Source organism: Taeniopygia guttata, chromosome 6, assembly GCF_048771995.1.
Source record: "Taeniopygia guttata chromosome 6, bTaeGut7.mat, whole genome shotgun sequence".
Lineage (NCBI taxonomy): Eukaryota > Metazoa > Chordata > Aves > Passeriformes > Estrildidae > Taeniopygia > Taeniopygia guttata.
The window spans coordinates 13,135,328-13,150,686 of NC_133031.1; the positions used below are offsets into that span (position 1 = coordinate 13,135,328).

The 15,359-nt window shown below is 42.3% G+C and overlaps 1 protein-coding gene and 1 long non-coding RNA gene across 4 annotated transcripts in view; one reads left to right on the forward strand and one right to left on the reverse strand.

Moving 5' to 3' along the window:
- Positions 1-293: 293 nt before the first annotated feature.
- LOC140684434 (uncharacterized) lies at positions 294-11,198 on the reverse strand. 2 transcript variants are annotated; one of them, XR_012056688.1, is made up of 5 exons: positions 10,775-11,198; positions 3,782-3,892; positions 2,581-2,697; positions 2,145-2,224; positions 294-363 (listed from the first exon to the last, which is right to left on the reverse strand). It is a non-coding gene; the product is annotated as an uncharacterized lncRNA (long non-coding RNA). The 2 variants fall into 2 exon arrangements; XR_012056687.1 differs by lacking the exon at positions 294-363 and having other exon boundaries at positions 837-2,224.
- ZCCHC24 (zinc finger CCHC-type containing 24) overlaps positions 8,855-15,359 on the forward strand; it is a 103,830-nt gene continuing 97,325 nt past the window's right edge. The window contains exon 1 of one of the 2 annotated variants that reach the window (XM_072931000.1): positions 8,855-9,460. In XM_072931000.1, coding sequence (XP_072787101.1) covers positions 9,221-9,460 — 240 coding nt within the window. In that variant the 5' untranslated portion in view covers positions 8,855-9,220. The remainder of the gene's footprint in view (positions 9,461-15,359) is intronic. The other variant, XM_030275902.4, reaches the window with a different exon arrangement.

A 15,359-nucleotide genomic window follows, 5' to 3' on the forward strand; every position in this document is an offset into this window, starting at 1 on the left:
TTCTTCTCAAAAGACTTTTTAAAGAGAATCATAATTTTGGCAATAATTGCAGCACAGTCATATTTTCAGTTCATCAAGGGGAAAATTTTAAAAGGAGTTAAATGAAGGAATTTATTTCTAATATATTGTTGAATTCTCTACTAAGTTTAGGTAAGCTTAAGACAAGTGAAACATTTTGCTAACACTCAGTTTGCCAAGAGATGCCCGATATTTTTCTGCTGACACAATAAAAACCACAATACAGATAAGTGGTTGTGGGGTTTTTTCCTAGCTGCATGAATCCTCTTATCTCACCTCAAAGCATCTGGCAAAACAGGGAAACAGATGCAGGATACCAACATCTTCATGCAAGTCATTCATGACCTAGAAAGAAACAGGCTGAAAAGCATGATCCTTTCTTGTGCTGCGCCTCCTTGGGGATGTTGCTATTTGTCACCCCCACTTTGCTATATTTTGATATAGATACAGCCAAAAAACACATGCTTACACCAGAGGCAAAATGACAAGCACATATAACATTACACCAGTGATAAAGCAGAACATGAATTTTTTCCTGCAGAGCCTTCAGTTGTGCTCTGGACCCTCTGGTTCTCATTAATGAGGGGCAATACCCTGCACCCCAACTTTTAGACCATAAAAAACAATTTGCATCTGTTTCTTTGGAAGTAATCTGTACATGACAGTGTACTAATTCTTAAAATGGTAGATAAGAACCCATTTCTGACATCTGGAAGCAGGCTTTTTTGAAGGGTTTTGAAAATTAGTTCTCCTTTTCTCTGACCTTAAGACAGCAAAGATGAACACAGACTAGTAGTTGAACTCCTACTCACTGCCATGTCCTTGATTCAAAATACATTAACAACTAAACAAAAACAAGCTAGACTGTCAGAAAAAAGGTTCAGTAGTTTCATATGTTCAATAATTTCATCTGTACCACTAGAAGTGGTAGCAAACAAACTGCATATTCCACATATGTAAAATAAACACATAATTACTATCTAAAATTTTAAACCTTTTTGTTTTTTAGAAAATCTAGGTGGTTTGGGGACCCACAGACTCAACATGTATGATTTTAATTTAGGTTTTTCTGTGACAATATTATCAATGAACAGTTTTTTTAGTAGAAATTTCACTAACTCAAAAACAATGTAACAAAACCAGCTCAGTTTGCTCAAGTAGTGTCCCATTTTGCTAGAGAACTTGATACATTCATGTTGAATATAATTTTATTGTAGCATTATTTAATTAAAATATTCAGAGATGGGAAAAATATTTTTTTTTTGTGAATGCAACGCATTACTGTGCCATTAGCAAAGCTTAAATTTGGCAATGGCAGGAGCACACAGTATCTTTGACAGCTCTGATATTAATGCTACTGAGCTGAAGCATCTTTCCTGAAAGATTTTTCACCTGAAGGCATGAAAGGCAACAAGCACAGGAGTAAGCCATCAAGAAAAGATTTAAACTATGATTTTCTACACTTACCCTTTATATTTCCCAGGGTAAAAAAGTGCAAGACCTTTTGCTGTGGTTTGTAAGGTGAGAACTAAGATTACACTGGGACATCCACCCATTCCTTCATGTCCTTATTTACCTAGAAATTCACTTTTGACACTTTTAAGCAATGTCTCTGACAGTGCTGATTTGGATTAATGTTTCTCACTCAGTGACAGAGATACTGTGGCAGAAACAGTGAGGTGGACACGTCAGCTGGAGGATGTGTTTCTGTAGCTACACAGTCACACACTCTGTAGCTGGCCCTGGCCTACAGCTTGGGCTGAGAAAAGTGGAAGAAAACAAGGTGTAATCAATACTAACGGTGGGAAAATAAGCACTACGCTTTTTTCACTTGTTCATCAATAAACATACTATCTGTTCATTGGCTGGCTACATTTCTGAGCAAATATTACATTCCATAAGGTAGAAATATTGGAAAGTTAATTTTGGAGCAATTATACCCTTGCATACTTCCTCAGCTTTCACTTTTATTTTTCATTCAACGAGTTATTAGTGTTAATTATACCCTTGGCTAATCCCATCCTCACAGGACCAGGTGGTACATGTTAACACTTCCAAATTAACAGCTGTGTTTCAGATAGAGACACTGGTAGGCTTGTTCAGCCCTTTATAGGAGAAGAAGTTACTTGTCTCACTGCATCGGACAGGGTCAGGTCAGTACTCATGAGCTGGCACCAGTCTTAACTTAAGAGTTCATTGTAAGGGTCTGCACTAGTGTTTAGGCCAACACAGAGAGTAAAAATAAAGTTTCAGGTTAGCAGGCAAGAAAAATTACTGTAAGAATTCAAAATATTCCAGTTTTACACTGAGAAGAGTGGCATACTTTTCCCTAAGACATACGTGCCCATACCCTTCTGGTTCATTTATTTACTGTAATCTTCACTATAACTTAATTTTTCTTATTAAGGATTGCATTGAAGAAACAAAGAAAATGTCTTGCTAGAAATTCCTGTTTTCCTTCAGTTGAATTAAACTGGGCTAACATGAATAGAGACTTGAGTAGGGATAAATAACTTTATAAAAAAATTGTTTTTACACAGGCTTCAAAAGAGCACGTTTTACCTTTTGAATATTTCCTTTTTCTTGATGAGTGATGGAATGTAGTGCTTCTACTAAACAAGACATATATGCGAGAGAGAATGATGTCTGTCAATTGCATTAATCGAGGTGAAAAATCCCCTGGATTAAAATGGAAGAGGATAGTTTTTAATGTTCTAAAGTAGTTCTAGTGTTCCATAGCAGTGCTAATTTATGTAATATCACTGTGTCTTTTATCTATGATTGACAGATGTATATATATATGGAAAGGGATTTTTTTTACTTTAATTGTTTAGTCCATATTTATGTCTGCACCAATATCACGGTTCTCATAAAACCATATACCAGGACTGATGCAGCAAATCTAATCCAAACTCTGTACAGCACATGTGTGTTATAAAAGCTGATGACTTTTAGACCCTTGGTATTACAGTAGCAGGGAACAGCTTCTTCCTGCTCAGAGCTGTAAAAGGATCAGGACTTACTGCCATTCCACTGCCTGCATCACACAGCTCAAAAGCAGATGGTCCTGGCAAATTCTGTAGGTGTGCTGACTGAGACAAGAATTGAGCCCTTGTGTGAGACAGAGGTCCAAGTTTCAGAAAAAGAACCTCGTGTCTTCAGTCAGCTGCAGTTCATTCCTTTTATATGAAGAATTACCTGAAACCTGCTTGAGAGTTTTCAAGTCTGATATAAATATTGTGCTGACTCAAAGTACCTAGGAAACAAACTTCCCTGCAACAGGGTTAGTGCCAATTAAAATTGGCAACTAATTCTAGCCTACTCTAGAATTAACATTACAGCTCGGCATGGATATTTACACTCATGAACAAATAAATCATTCTGCCATCCAGAGTAATAGAAAGAAGGGATAAAACAGAAAAAGCAAACCCACCGACAATCCTGGGTATGTAAGGAAGGCATTAAGAAGATTAGTGAGAGTGCAACACTGACACAGGTAGTAGCAGTATGCTCTGTGATAGCTGGGATGCCAGCAGATTCCCATACCATGAATAAAATACTGCTTCCAGACCTGATCTGACTTCAGGACAATCCCAAAAAGCAGTCAAATACTCCATTAATCAAAATATAATTGTAGATACAATCCCAGCTTCCAATCCCACCACAGCCACTCTGTTTGCAGGTCCCAACAGTTCCCTCTTGTAATTTTCATCTCTATTTACTACTATGGCCTGTGCCATCCACTAAGCACCATTTCATGTACCTTTATCTCTGGCATCCTTTTTTGTCTCCTGAAGTTGCTCTAACTCAAAGCCTTGTTCCATCTCAGCAAGCAGGGTTTATAGGTATTGGAAGAAAAAATCTGGTGGAGTTCCTAGGGAAAAACAGAGAAGTGGCAAACAATTAGGCACTATCTCTGTCTCCTTGCAGTACCATGGAATTGGTGAGAGAAGTAGATGGGCAGAGATACTATATGGAGTAAAGGGATACACAGAAAAAATGCAAATTAAACCCTCCATGCATTTTCAAAAGGAGCAAGTAAAGAATCCTCCTTTCCCTCCTTGGGTAGTTGCTTGAGGATTTTTATTGCATTCTTTAATAAAAAGGTCTTTAAGGGGCTCCAGAAATAGCATCTGACTTATTCTTCAGCTGGGAACCAGTTACAAAGCACTGAGGCTTTTTAACCCTCTGTAAGGGGTCTCCTACAGCATAAAGCAGATTAGAGGGATCCCCAGGTGACACAAAGTCCCTGGGCCTACCCACTTGCCTGCCATTTCTCTGGCTGCAGAAGCAACCATCAGCAGCTGTCCCAACATAGACACTTCCAGGTAAGGCAGATGGGCTCCCTGCACCCACTTCTCCCTAAATGCTACTGCTCTTCTCATCTGCCTTTTCCTTGGACTCCCTCTCTTGGATTCCTGGGTCAAGCAAGTGAAAGGGGTTAGGATGGACTAAGGAGAAGGAACAATATACCCCAGCTACTGTTTTGGACCTGGATGCTGAACTTTTAGATCAGTACTAGAAACAAGGAGATACTGCCTTTCAAAACTGAAATAATGGAACAATTCAGATAACTGTGCTGCAGCTGAAGAAGGTACAGGAAACTTGTAAAACAATACAGAAAAATCAAACCACTATTTCTTACACAGCTACTCAGATCCAGTGCTTATTTCATGCAATTACTCAGCAGTCTACTGACATCTTAACAGAGAGCAAGCAAGGAGGCCCCAGGACTCGAAACCACAAACTGGCCAGGTGCAGAATCTGTGTGCTCCAAGAGGATCTGTTACACCAATTACCTACTTGGTGGTTAGAGACAGTCTTGCAGGAATTGTGCTTTACACACTATCCACAGCAAATCACTACTGCATATGGTATCTATTTACTAACATTCTACATATGGATGAACTATACCTTTATATCCATATATTTCCAGGATTTTCTATGTCAAAACTATAGGAGGAAGAAAACAGGAATTTTTACTTTCATACCTAAGCACTGGGTTACAGCTGATCCTTTAGACAGTTGCAAAAATCCATGGAGTTCCATATCTAAGCACAAGCATTTCCCAGACTCACTTTGACTAACTTTGGTTTATGCTACGTTTCATTGCTGGCAGTGGAACTGTTGTACCTACACAGCCAGCACAAGTGGTTTTAACATCCATAACTCATAAAATGCCACATGCAGATGTGCTTTCACAGTTTACAACTCTGCTGAATTGCCTTCTCATAATTTGAAGAGTGCTCACACAGTTTCCACCGCATAGCAAAATTATTTCATAATAAGATAAGAATCTCTGCTGCAGCAGATGAAAAACATTTGTTTGGAATAGTTCAGCTACACTGCAGATGAACGGCCTATTGCATTATGTATATCCTGATTACAGAAACTGGAGAATACAGTGGGATCAAGTTACCCATGTTCTCTGGTCTTATTGGCAGTTTTGGGAATTCATTCTATTTTTCTACTGGATCCCCATCTAATCTAAAGATGACTAAGAAGACAGCAATTCAGACCAAGACAAATTTAAAAGCACAGGAATCCAGGATATTTGTAGTAGGGCACATTCATTTTTAAAATATGGAGGACCATATTAATAATGGTTAATAAAAAACTAATTTAAAAAATTTTAGATTTTAATCACATATATAGTTTAAAAGCTGACATCATCAAAGGTATGAACATTGCAAGCAAGAACATAAATACATTTGATCATGAAACAAGTCCTGGCCAGAAGTGGAAAATTATGTTCCTCACTCTTGTAAAGATGTTGTGGGAAGGGTGCAGCCACAAGATGTCCAGATCACTAAGGGGACAGGCTGAGTGAGCAGTTATAAGGAGATTTTGGATAAATTACAAAATCACTTAAACAATAGGACTGAAGCAGCTGAATCCTGTCCCTGTGTTTGCCTTTGACTTGTTTCAAGGCTTCTATTTTCCAAGTCACTTATGCCATTCCACTTATTCAAAGTTTGATGTTAAAGTTCCAGCTGTTTTTTTTACAATAAAACCAAGAGGATTAATAGATGTTTTGGCAACATAAGGCTGATATAAAATCTATGTACTTGATGTCACTTATACTCTGTCCCAAAATAATCAAAAGGAAGATAGTTCAAAGCCATCTGATTACCTTGTTGGGCACTTTTGTCTCAAGTATTTCTGAGAAGAATAGATGTAATTGACCTTGGCACCTTTTTCTGTACTGTCATGTCTCTGCTAAACAGACCATTTGTATCCATCTTCTCCTCACTCATTTATGACTCCCAAAGGTGAAGAGTGGACTTTCAATGGAAAAATTGCTTGAACCACTTAGTCTTGAACCTAAGTGGACTGTAACAAGTGTGGCAGCAAATTTTGCTCAGCTAAGAGCAGTATTAAATCCAGAAATGGGAAGGAACTGCCTGAAACTGTTTTCCAGAAGAAATTGCACAGGAGACCAGGATGACAACTGAACCTCAAAGAGTGGGTGCTTTTCAGTTAAGCTCCTCATAACCCATGCATTTGCAGTCTTTCCCTTTCCTGATATGCCAAACAAAGCATCTACTCAATTTACTCATTCCTCTGCATGGTTACTAGAAGCCACCAGGGCTACTGTCAAGGGGCAATGACAGCCAAAAGCTCTCAGTGTTCAAATGCATCTAGTGGAGCACACAGTGCCCCTCACATCATAAGGTGTTGCTGCATTTATGAATGCAGCTGCTGCAATAAATGCACCCTAACCCCACCTTCCGTTGCCCCAACATTTATTTAGTTAGACAACACATTAGAAATCTCTAATGTGTTGTCTAACTAAAGCAATCCAACCACCTACAATAAGAGCTATATTCAATTGAGGGAGAAAAAAGTGTCAAATTATACCAAAAACTCTCCATCCAAAACATTGCATCACCTTCACCACTTTTTATTTTGACCCCTATTGCTACAAGAATCCTGTTGTGTTATTTTTTCTGCCTGTTCAGAATTCCTATTTCTTTCACAGCATCTTACTAAACAGAGTGCACAGTGGGGCTGCCAAATACAAATACATGTATTTAACTTAGCAAGTAAAAGAGGGAAGTGGTAAGAATAGAAATTGTCTTTAAGGAAGGAATTAGCATGCCTACAAAAGAAAAAAAAAATCCAAACAACTCCACAACAACAAAACAAGCAGCTTCAGCCTAGTTCCCCCTTCTAGACTTTCTACCATATCCTGACTTTTAAAATACTATCTGCCAGAAAGGCATCCTCAGATGTGATATCTCTTTCTTGGGGGGTTTTTTCATTTAACAGAAAATCATGGAAAGTCCTCCTCCACAATTTAAGTCACTAAGCTTCATCCACCTTTTCCTTTAAAACACTATGTAACTGTTTGTGTATGGGATGCAATTTAATTGAATTCTTCTGTTATCTCTGCTGCAGACAGAGTATAAAGAAAGACCCTTTACACTGGTAGAAGTATGTTCCTTCTCATGCTGATGCACACATATTTAAATGTGCCCCAAAGGGTTTCTAAACCAAGAGAGTGTACAAAAGAGAGAACTGCATTTGTACTGCAGGGCCTTTGTCACTAAAAAAAAAAAAAAAAAGAAAAAAGAAGGGAAAAAAAAGTAGCATCACTACAGGAATTCAATTTGATTCAGCGATTCTAAGCTTGACCTTGCAATTCTGGAAAGTTAGAATCTTCACATGCATTTAAATTCCTGCAAGCAGATAGTTGTGCTGCCCTAACTGGCAGCTCTCAAAAGTTGAATGCATCCACCTTTGGTGTTTGCAGCTGACAATTGAACAGCATTTTCTACTGTGTGTACACTGACCCTCATTTTCTGTTGCTTGTAACCAGGCCTTGTCAGAAGAGTGACTTTTCTCCTATCTTGGCAGAGACATGGCTTATTACAGCAAACCAACTTTGATGTTTCAAAGGTCAGTTTTTTTTTTTTTTTTTTTTTGTGTTATCTAAGTAAAGAAGGCGCTTTTTTTCCCCAAAACCATATTGGGAAGACACATTAATTTTTACACTTTTGTCACTCGGCAAAGAGCACAAGGAGCTATGATCAAGTTTTTAAGTTCCCTCCTGGGAGCTCCTTTGAAAACTCCTAGTTTGATTACTGTGATGTTTGCACAAAAGCGAGGAATAGCTGCCCTGTTCCACTATCGCAGGGAAGGCAGCAGGGAAGAGTTTATGAACTGTAATTACCAGCTTACCCACTCAGGCTCCTTCCTAAAGCAGGAATCATTCATCATCCTCTTTTGTGCTACCGACTCCTTAAAAGGCCTACTCAGCTTTAACTCCCGGGTATCCCACCACAGCCAGGCTCCCCAAGAGCCCACGCCAGGGCTACCTAGATGGATTTCAAAGGGAACATCGCGCCGCTTGCCTGCCTTATTTGGAAAATCCCAACTCTGCACGGCTTGGCACAACCTCAGCGGCCGCGCAGGGCTTCGTAAACCTGGAGCTGTGACAGATTTAACGAGAAGGAACCCCAGATTGCAATGAACTCCCAGCACCAGCAAGAAACAGAAACGATTAAAAAAGAGAGGGCGGGCTGACAAGAGCCCAGCGAAAGTTGTAGAGTTAAAAACAAGCCCAAAAGGGCCCAGCGAGGAGCCCTCGGGAGGGCTTTGCGCGTGTTTAGCCCAAAAATCTTCAGGAAGGAGGAAAAGAGAGGCCGGGAATGAGCGAGGGAGCCGGTCCGACCCCGGCGGGCGACCGGCCGGCGGTGCGGGACACCCGCGGCCAGCAGCACCGGGACCGCCGCCGCACACGGCGCTCCGGCCGCGCTCGGGCGAGCAGGGCGGGGGCGGAGCGGCGCCGGGACGCCCCTGCACCCCCGCGGCGGCCGGGAGGCCTATGGGGGCGCGGCGCCGCCGCCGGAGCGCCGGCAGCCCCTCCCCGCCGCTGCCTGCGGGAGTGGGAATAAAGACAGATAGCGGGGCAGGCACCGGCCGGGCGGGCGGGACGGAGCGCGCACAAAGTTTCCTGCGGAGCCCGCGGGCGGCGGCAGCGATGCCCGTGCTGCGCGGAGCGCTGGGGCTGCGCGGGCGCCGCCGGCCTTAGGGAGCGAGAGCGGCGCGGGGCGCGCAGCGAGCCCCCGGCCCGTCCTCGCCTCCGGGCGGCCGGGAGGAAGCGCCGCGGGCAGGGACGGGGGAGCGGCACTGCCGGAGCGCGGGGAGGGGGACCGGCACCGCGGGGCCAGCCGCGCCGGCGGAGCCGGGGGGAAAGATGAGCTTGTTGTCAACCATCGACACCAGCGCCGCGCCCGTGTACCAGCCCGCCCAGCTCCTCAACTGGGTCTATCTCTCGCTGCAAGACACGCACCAGGCCAGCGCCTTCGATGCCTTCAGACCCGAGCCCTCCTCGTCCCAGCACCCCGACCTCGGCTACACCAAGAGCACCCCGGAGCTGGGCTCCTCGCTCAGCTCCAGCTATCTCAACAGCTTCTTCCAGCTCCAGCGGAGCGAGGTGAGTCCGCCGCGCCGCCCGGCGCGGAGCCCCCGGCCCCCCCGGGCCACAACCGCCATGATGCCTCGGCAGCCTCCTGCCCCTTCCCCGGGCCGGGGCCGGGACCGAGCCCGAGCCCGCCCGGAGCGGGGCAGCGCCGCTCCGCTCCGCGCCGCGCAAGCCGGGGCGGCTCGGCCACCCGCGCGGGCTCCCCGTCCTCCGCCCGGCCGGCCCCTTCCCGCCCGGCGCTCCCTCGCTGCCCGTCCCGCTAACGGGCCGGGGCCATTGGCGCGGCCGCCGCCGCCTCCCGCCGCCCGCCAGCGGCGCGGGGCGCCCGTGTTGACAGTCTGGTCAATGGTTACACGGATTTCCCGTGCGCAGCCGGAGGGACGGGGGGCAGGACACGCAAAAAGTGCTACATCCGTCATAACGTGCAAAAATACCAGCACTGCCGCCGCCGCCACCCCCACTTTTCTTTTTTCCCCCTAAAATGTTACTTTAAAAGCTTGATACAAGAAAATATATGGCTTATGAGAGATCAAAGGTAGGCACTATTTGAAAAGAAGGAATATAAACAGGAACGTGATAAAAACAGAAAAAATGTCTTGTGCACGTTTCATAATGCAAAACAAGGCTAAATGTAACCAAAGGGAAGGAAGCTAAAAAACTGGGATATGCAAAGACAATTCGCTGTGGAACTCCCTGTCACAGGAAGTTGTTGAGGTCAAGCACTTCTGCATTGGAGGGGTTTCACATGTGTGGAGATACTGCAAGGTGGCACCTCACACACCGCAGCTCCCACCCTCTCCAGAAAAGACCCAGCTACAGTTAGGCACCCTACTGTGGGACTCTTACCGGAGGCATTCAACAGCGGCTTTGTTTGATATGGTTAGATGGACTATACATCCCAACCTGCTCTGGCACTTCCCACAGAACGATATTTCAAAGTCCTTCCAGCACCTTTTATGTTAAATGTCAACTTAAAATGTATTCTCAAAGTACACCCTTCTGTTCTCTCACAAAAGTTATGGAGTTAATTAAAACTAAATCAAATTTCCCAAGTGCTCTTGTAATAGAGCTGCTAACAGTTGAGAGCCAGAGTTATCCCTTTTCCTTTAATTAGAAATTCTTTCTTCTTTAAGAATTTAACAAAGCACATCCAATCTCAAAATAGGTACTATTTTTGAGAGTATGTAGTTCGAAACCCATTCAACCTGATTAAGTCTTATTAAGCATGGTATGACATGGGCAGTTCAACAGCATATAGACCTAACAAGCAGACTGATTTTGCAAAAAGATTAGCAGGCAGTGCAGTTTAAATTATTAGCTACCTACCTGTTGATGATAAATTGTAGATTTTACCCCTTCCTGCTTGGATTACAAGCTTTATGGTAGCCAGGTAGCAGCAAGACTCCAGGAGTTCAGCCAGCATGGATTCCAGACTGGGGGACTCTGTTCAGGCCCGTGTTTGTTGAAGTTGGGATACATTCTGCTCACAGCAGGTCCTTTATTTTTTGGGAGAAAAGGGAAGAAACAAGTAAATGGAGTCTGCATTCAGGAAGCCGTTGAAACAGTCTCTGAGAAACAGTTTTCTCTTCCTGACAGGTCCCTAAGTTCATTTTCGGCTTCTACTATACTCTGTGCAAGAAGGGGCTAATCCTTTTGTCACACTCCCTTTCCACTTGGCTCATAGTTCTTTCCATTTTCCCCCCTAACCTTTCTTCTGGAAAATAATTTCCCTGCTATGCCGGGCCTTCCTCAGGCCCCTGTCTCTGCCCCACCTCCAAGCAGTCAGTCCCTGTGCAGCCTCCCCCCAGCTGTGCTGTTTTCAGATCCCAGAAGTCACCTTCCATGTGGATTCCTATCATCTACAAGCTGTAACTTTATTCTGCTCTTTTTAACCTCATTATAGTTTCCCGAGGCACATGAACAGCAGCAGAAACTGAGAATTCCAGCTCTGTAGAAAGCCAAAACCATTCACCATTCAGGAAATAAGAAGCCATTTCATTCTATACGTATATTTTACTATTTTTAAAAGATAAAGTATGTTAGTTTGTTACCAATCATTTTCCAGCCTGTGAGGATGTGTGGCTGATGGAGACACTTCTGTGTTTCCAGTATTCACCTGAACTATGTTACAAGGTAACCTGAAAAGAGGGAAAGGGGCACGGCTATCTCCTATGGCATGGGAATGCACTATGGGATATACCCTGTAGGAAGTAGGGAACCCTCTAATTTCCCAGGCTAACACTGCCTGCTTATACAGCATCTTTCATTCAAGGGTTTAGAAGGTGCTGGAGACACTGTTGCTCAAAAGAAGTTCTGTCAATATGCTAGATGCTGTGTTCTTTCCAGAAACGGGAAACTAGGCTGCTTTTTGGCAGGAGTCACCCAAGAGTTTCCGACAATGCCATGCTCTTAATTCTTGAGATTCTAACATCTGTTTATTTGCAAATGCCATTGGGTATACAGTACATATTTCAACCACATAAAATTATTTTGGAGAGCATTAGTACTGGGTGCTGTTTCTGCAGCAAGTGGGCTTGTGCTATCTTTGGAACAACACATAGCTTTCCACAGTCAAACTGTTGACTGTTTTCTACACAGTGCTTGCTTTGGTTGGCATTTTTTTTCCCCCTCATGGTTTTGTCCTGGGTTGGCTTAGCCTGGAACCGAGCTGTGACAATGATTGACACATAGCTGTACACAATATTTGGAAAGTGACCTAATGAGGGTCCAAAATAGCAACAGATTGAAAAATGATAGGCTCATAGGGTGTAAAATAGTTGTGTGTCCTGTATGTCGCCTTGCAATTGAAAATTTCTGGAGAAGAACACTTGGAATAAAAGACAGCATTTGTAAAAAGTTGCTATTATACAGGGTTTGCAAGTCTGCATGGCACTGCCTGTGTATGTGACTTGCATACTGACCAAAGGAACAGGACAGAAAAAAAATAAAAGTGCAAGCACCCACAGAGTAGTCTTGTACTTCAAGATTTTTGTCCTCCAGACTTTTTCCACTACAATGGATGCCTTCTAAATAAACATGATGAACACAGCTGTTTGGTGCATAAAAGCCCATTGTACCAAGACAAAAAAAAAACAATAATAAAGGTTTAAACAGTAAAGCAACAATGAGTGCTTTGTTCTGTATGCAAGACTCGTTTTGCAAAACAGACCTGCTTTAAACCAAACTTATGGCAGCATTTGTTGTCCTAGATATGAAATAAAAGCACATTAGACCATTAAGATGCAATAAATTGGCCACTGAACTGAGCTCCACCCTCATTATAACACCATCCATCAGAGCCAAGTATTTGACACTTTGTTGTGAGGCTGGTTACATGGAATTTAACGCCTTTGAGACACATCCAGGTATCTGTGGCTTTGTCATTGAGGGTTATAATTGAAAAATCTAGAGTACAGGGGCAAGAGACTCATATGGTATTTTTCTACACCAACAGGAGGCATCCTATCAGGTAATGCTGTCTTTGGCCAAGAAGAGACAGCAAGCAGAAACTAGAAATTATTATAATATAATAGTTAATTTTTTTTTTCTCTACTCTGTGTCTTTCAAGAGCAAAATTCCTTCTAGAAACCTCCATGGCAGACATTTTCTGGATCTAAACCAGATTTTATTTAAGCATAAATAACTGCACATACTAGATGAGAAAATAATCACCATTTTCATGTTTCTGATTTGGAGACTTCCAGATCCAGTCCTTATAGGCAAGAGGGGAGCTAAATGGGAATGAGAGCACACCAGCTCGTTCAGTTTGCTACAATCAAGTATGGATCACTTGCTTGGAAAGAAAAATGTGTGGAGTTAAAAAAAGTTCAGTGTGCTGTGGAAAATAACATTCAATCTCTGTGAAACAAGCAAGTCTAAAGCACTGGGAAAGATTAGGTAACTTCCCAAAGAAGATAGTGACATTCATAAGTTAACAATGAAAACTGATGAAACACTGGAAGAACAAAAATGTAGGGAAGGAAATTGGTGGTTCTACAGAAAATATATTTTATCAGACAAACTTGTTGTCCATCTGTCTTTCATAGAATTAGGGGGGAACATACGAGGCTGATATTTGATGAAGAAAGATCTGTTATTTGGCCTAGATAAAGTAGTTTGGAGGATAATTATAAGACTTAAAAAAACTCAATTCTCTTGGTATCAGAAGAATACAAGGATTGCTATATCACATCAGCCATTGGTTCCCTGAATTAAGTGCAGTATTTTTGAGAACAGCTGTGATTAAAGGATTTAAAAGAGAAAAGCAAATGCCTTTTAAGAGGCTACTCACAACCAGTATGGTCTGAAGGTAAACTCAACAGAGATGCAGGTTAGCAGAAATTGTCATATGTTCCAAAACAGGTCCAATTTGTTTAATTTTGTGTAACATTATCAGCTATTCTAACACACAGCATGTTTTTGATCCACAGGGTGAATGTGCTAGGCACTCAAGTGAGGACTTCTTTCTTTCTCAGCTACAGACTGACAGAGCAGCAGTCTACAGTCCCTGAATATGTCCTTAAATAAAGAATAGTGAGAAAAAAATTAAAAATAGGAAATAAGTCAAATAATCATTATTATTAAAGTACCAACATTGGAGTGCCCTTAACCTTCTCCAAATTGTATTGAAAGTGCACTAGCATAACAAATCCTGTGTTGCAGGAACTTGTGCTCTCTGCCTCAGGATGATTGTACACTACTGATAGTTTATGGCTACTTAAAGTGCCAGACAAGTAATTCCAAAATGCTTTTCAGGAAGTTGAATGTCAATTCTCACATCAGACCTCATAAGAGATTCCAGGGAGCTGATCTCTTATGTTAATCAGAGGACAACAAGCATTTGGAGATCTTTGCAAGACCAGCCAGCTCCAGAGCCCTTTTGAGGACGCTGCCTCAGCACACAAAGTGCAGCTTTCACAGCCCACTGTACACTGGTCTCAAAATCTTAGATCCTATTACATGTATTTGAGCTAATAACTATTCAGTTCCTAATTAAAATTGGACATATGCTTTAAAATCCAAAAATTTAGGGGTTCTTATCTGTTATTATCTCTGTAGCCATGGCCTCCTGCTTTGCTTCTTTGCTACTTCTGTAGCCTTTGGAAAGCACCCACGTTTGCCAGGGAAATAAAAACCCCACATGTGAATGTACTATAGGAAGTGGAGTCAGAAAATAAGATCTATATCTTGTATAAAAAGTGTGAAACTCAAATTATTATCCAAATTACACTCTTCTATTTGTATCACCTTGGTATGGCTTTAGGATTAAGTGTTTTGTTTGTGTGTGTTTTTCTAAGTGGGCTGTATGTAGTACTGCGTGTAGCAGATACTCTCCTTACTCTTAACACTTAGGATGAATTACCTAATTCTAATTGCAGGAAGAAATGCACAAGAGCCAAGTTTGGTTCACCAAAGAAAGTGTTCTAAATACAATTACATTGCTTTTACTCTGGCTTCCTTACCTAAGAACAGCAGAAAGTTCCCAGAAGTTAGAAGAAAATGTGTTGAATTTACTCCAACATCCAGAGCCTTTTGTGTTGCATCCTTACCCACAAACTGCCCCTGCCCCCAGCAAATGCTGCTGTAGCTCTGCAGCACACCTGCCCTACCTCCAACTTTAACTAATTCAAACATGACTTACACCTGGGGTTTAGGTTATTTACAGAGAAAGTATTATCCACCATAGCAATCTGCAGCTACTTGCTTTCACATCACAATCAGAACCATGCTTGGAAAGCTGGCAAGAACTAACATATTAATCGCTGAAAGTAACTCAAGTCTTCAAGAAGAGGAATATGCACTTTCTGCTTTACTATTGATTTCTTTTTGATAGCTTGAAAAGAAAAATAAAATCAAGAAATGGAAGAGAGACCAGTTATATTTATTATTCCTGATTAGCTGAAAATCATTG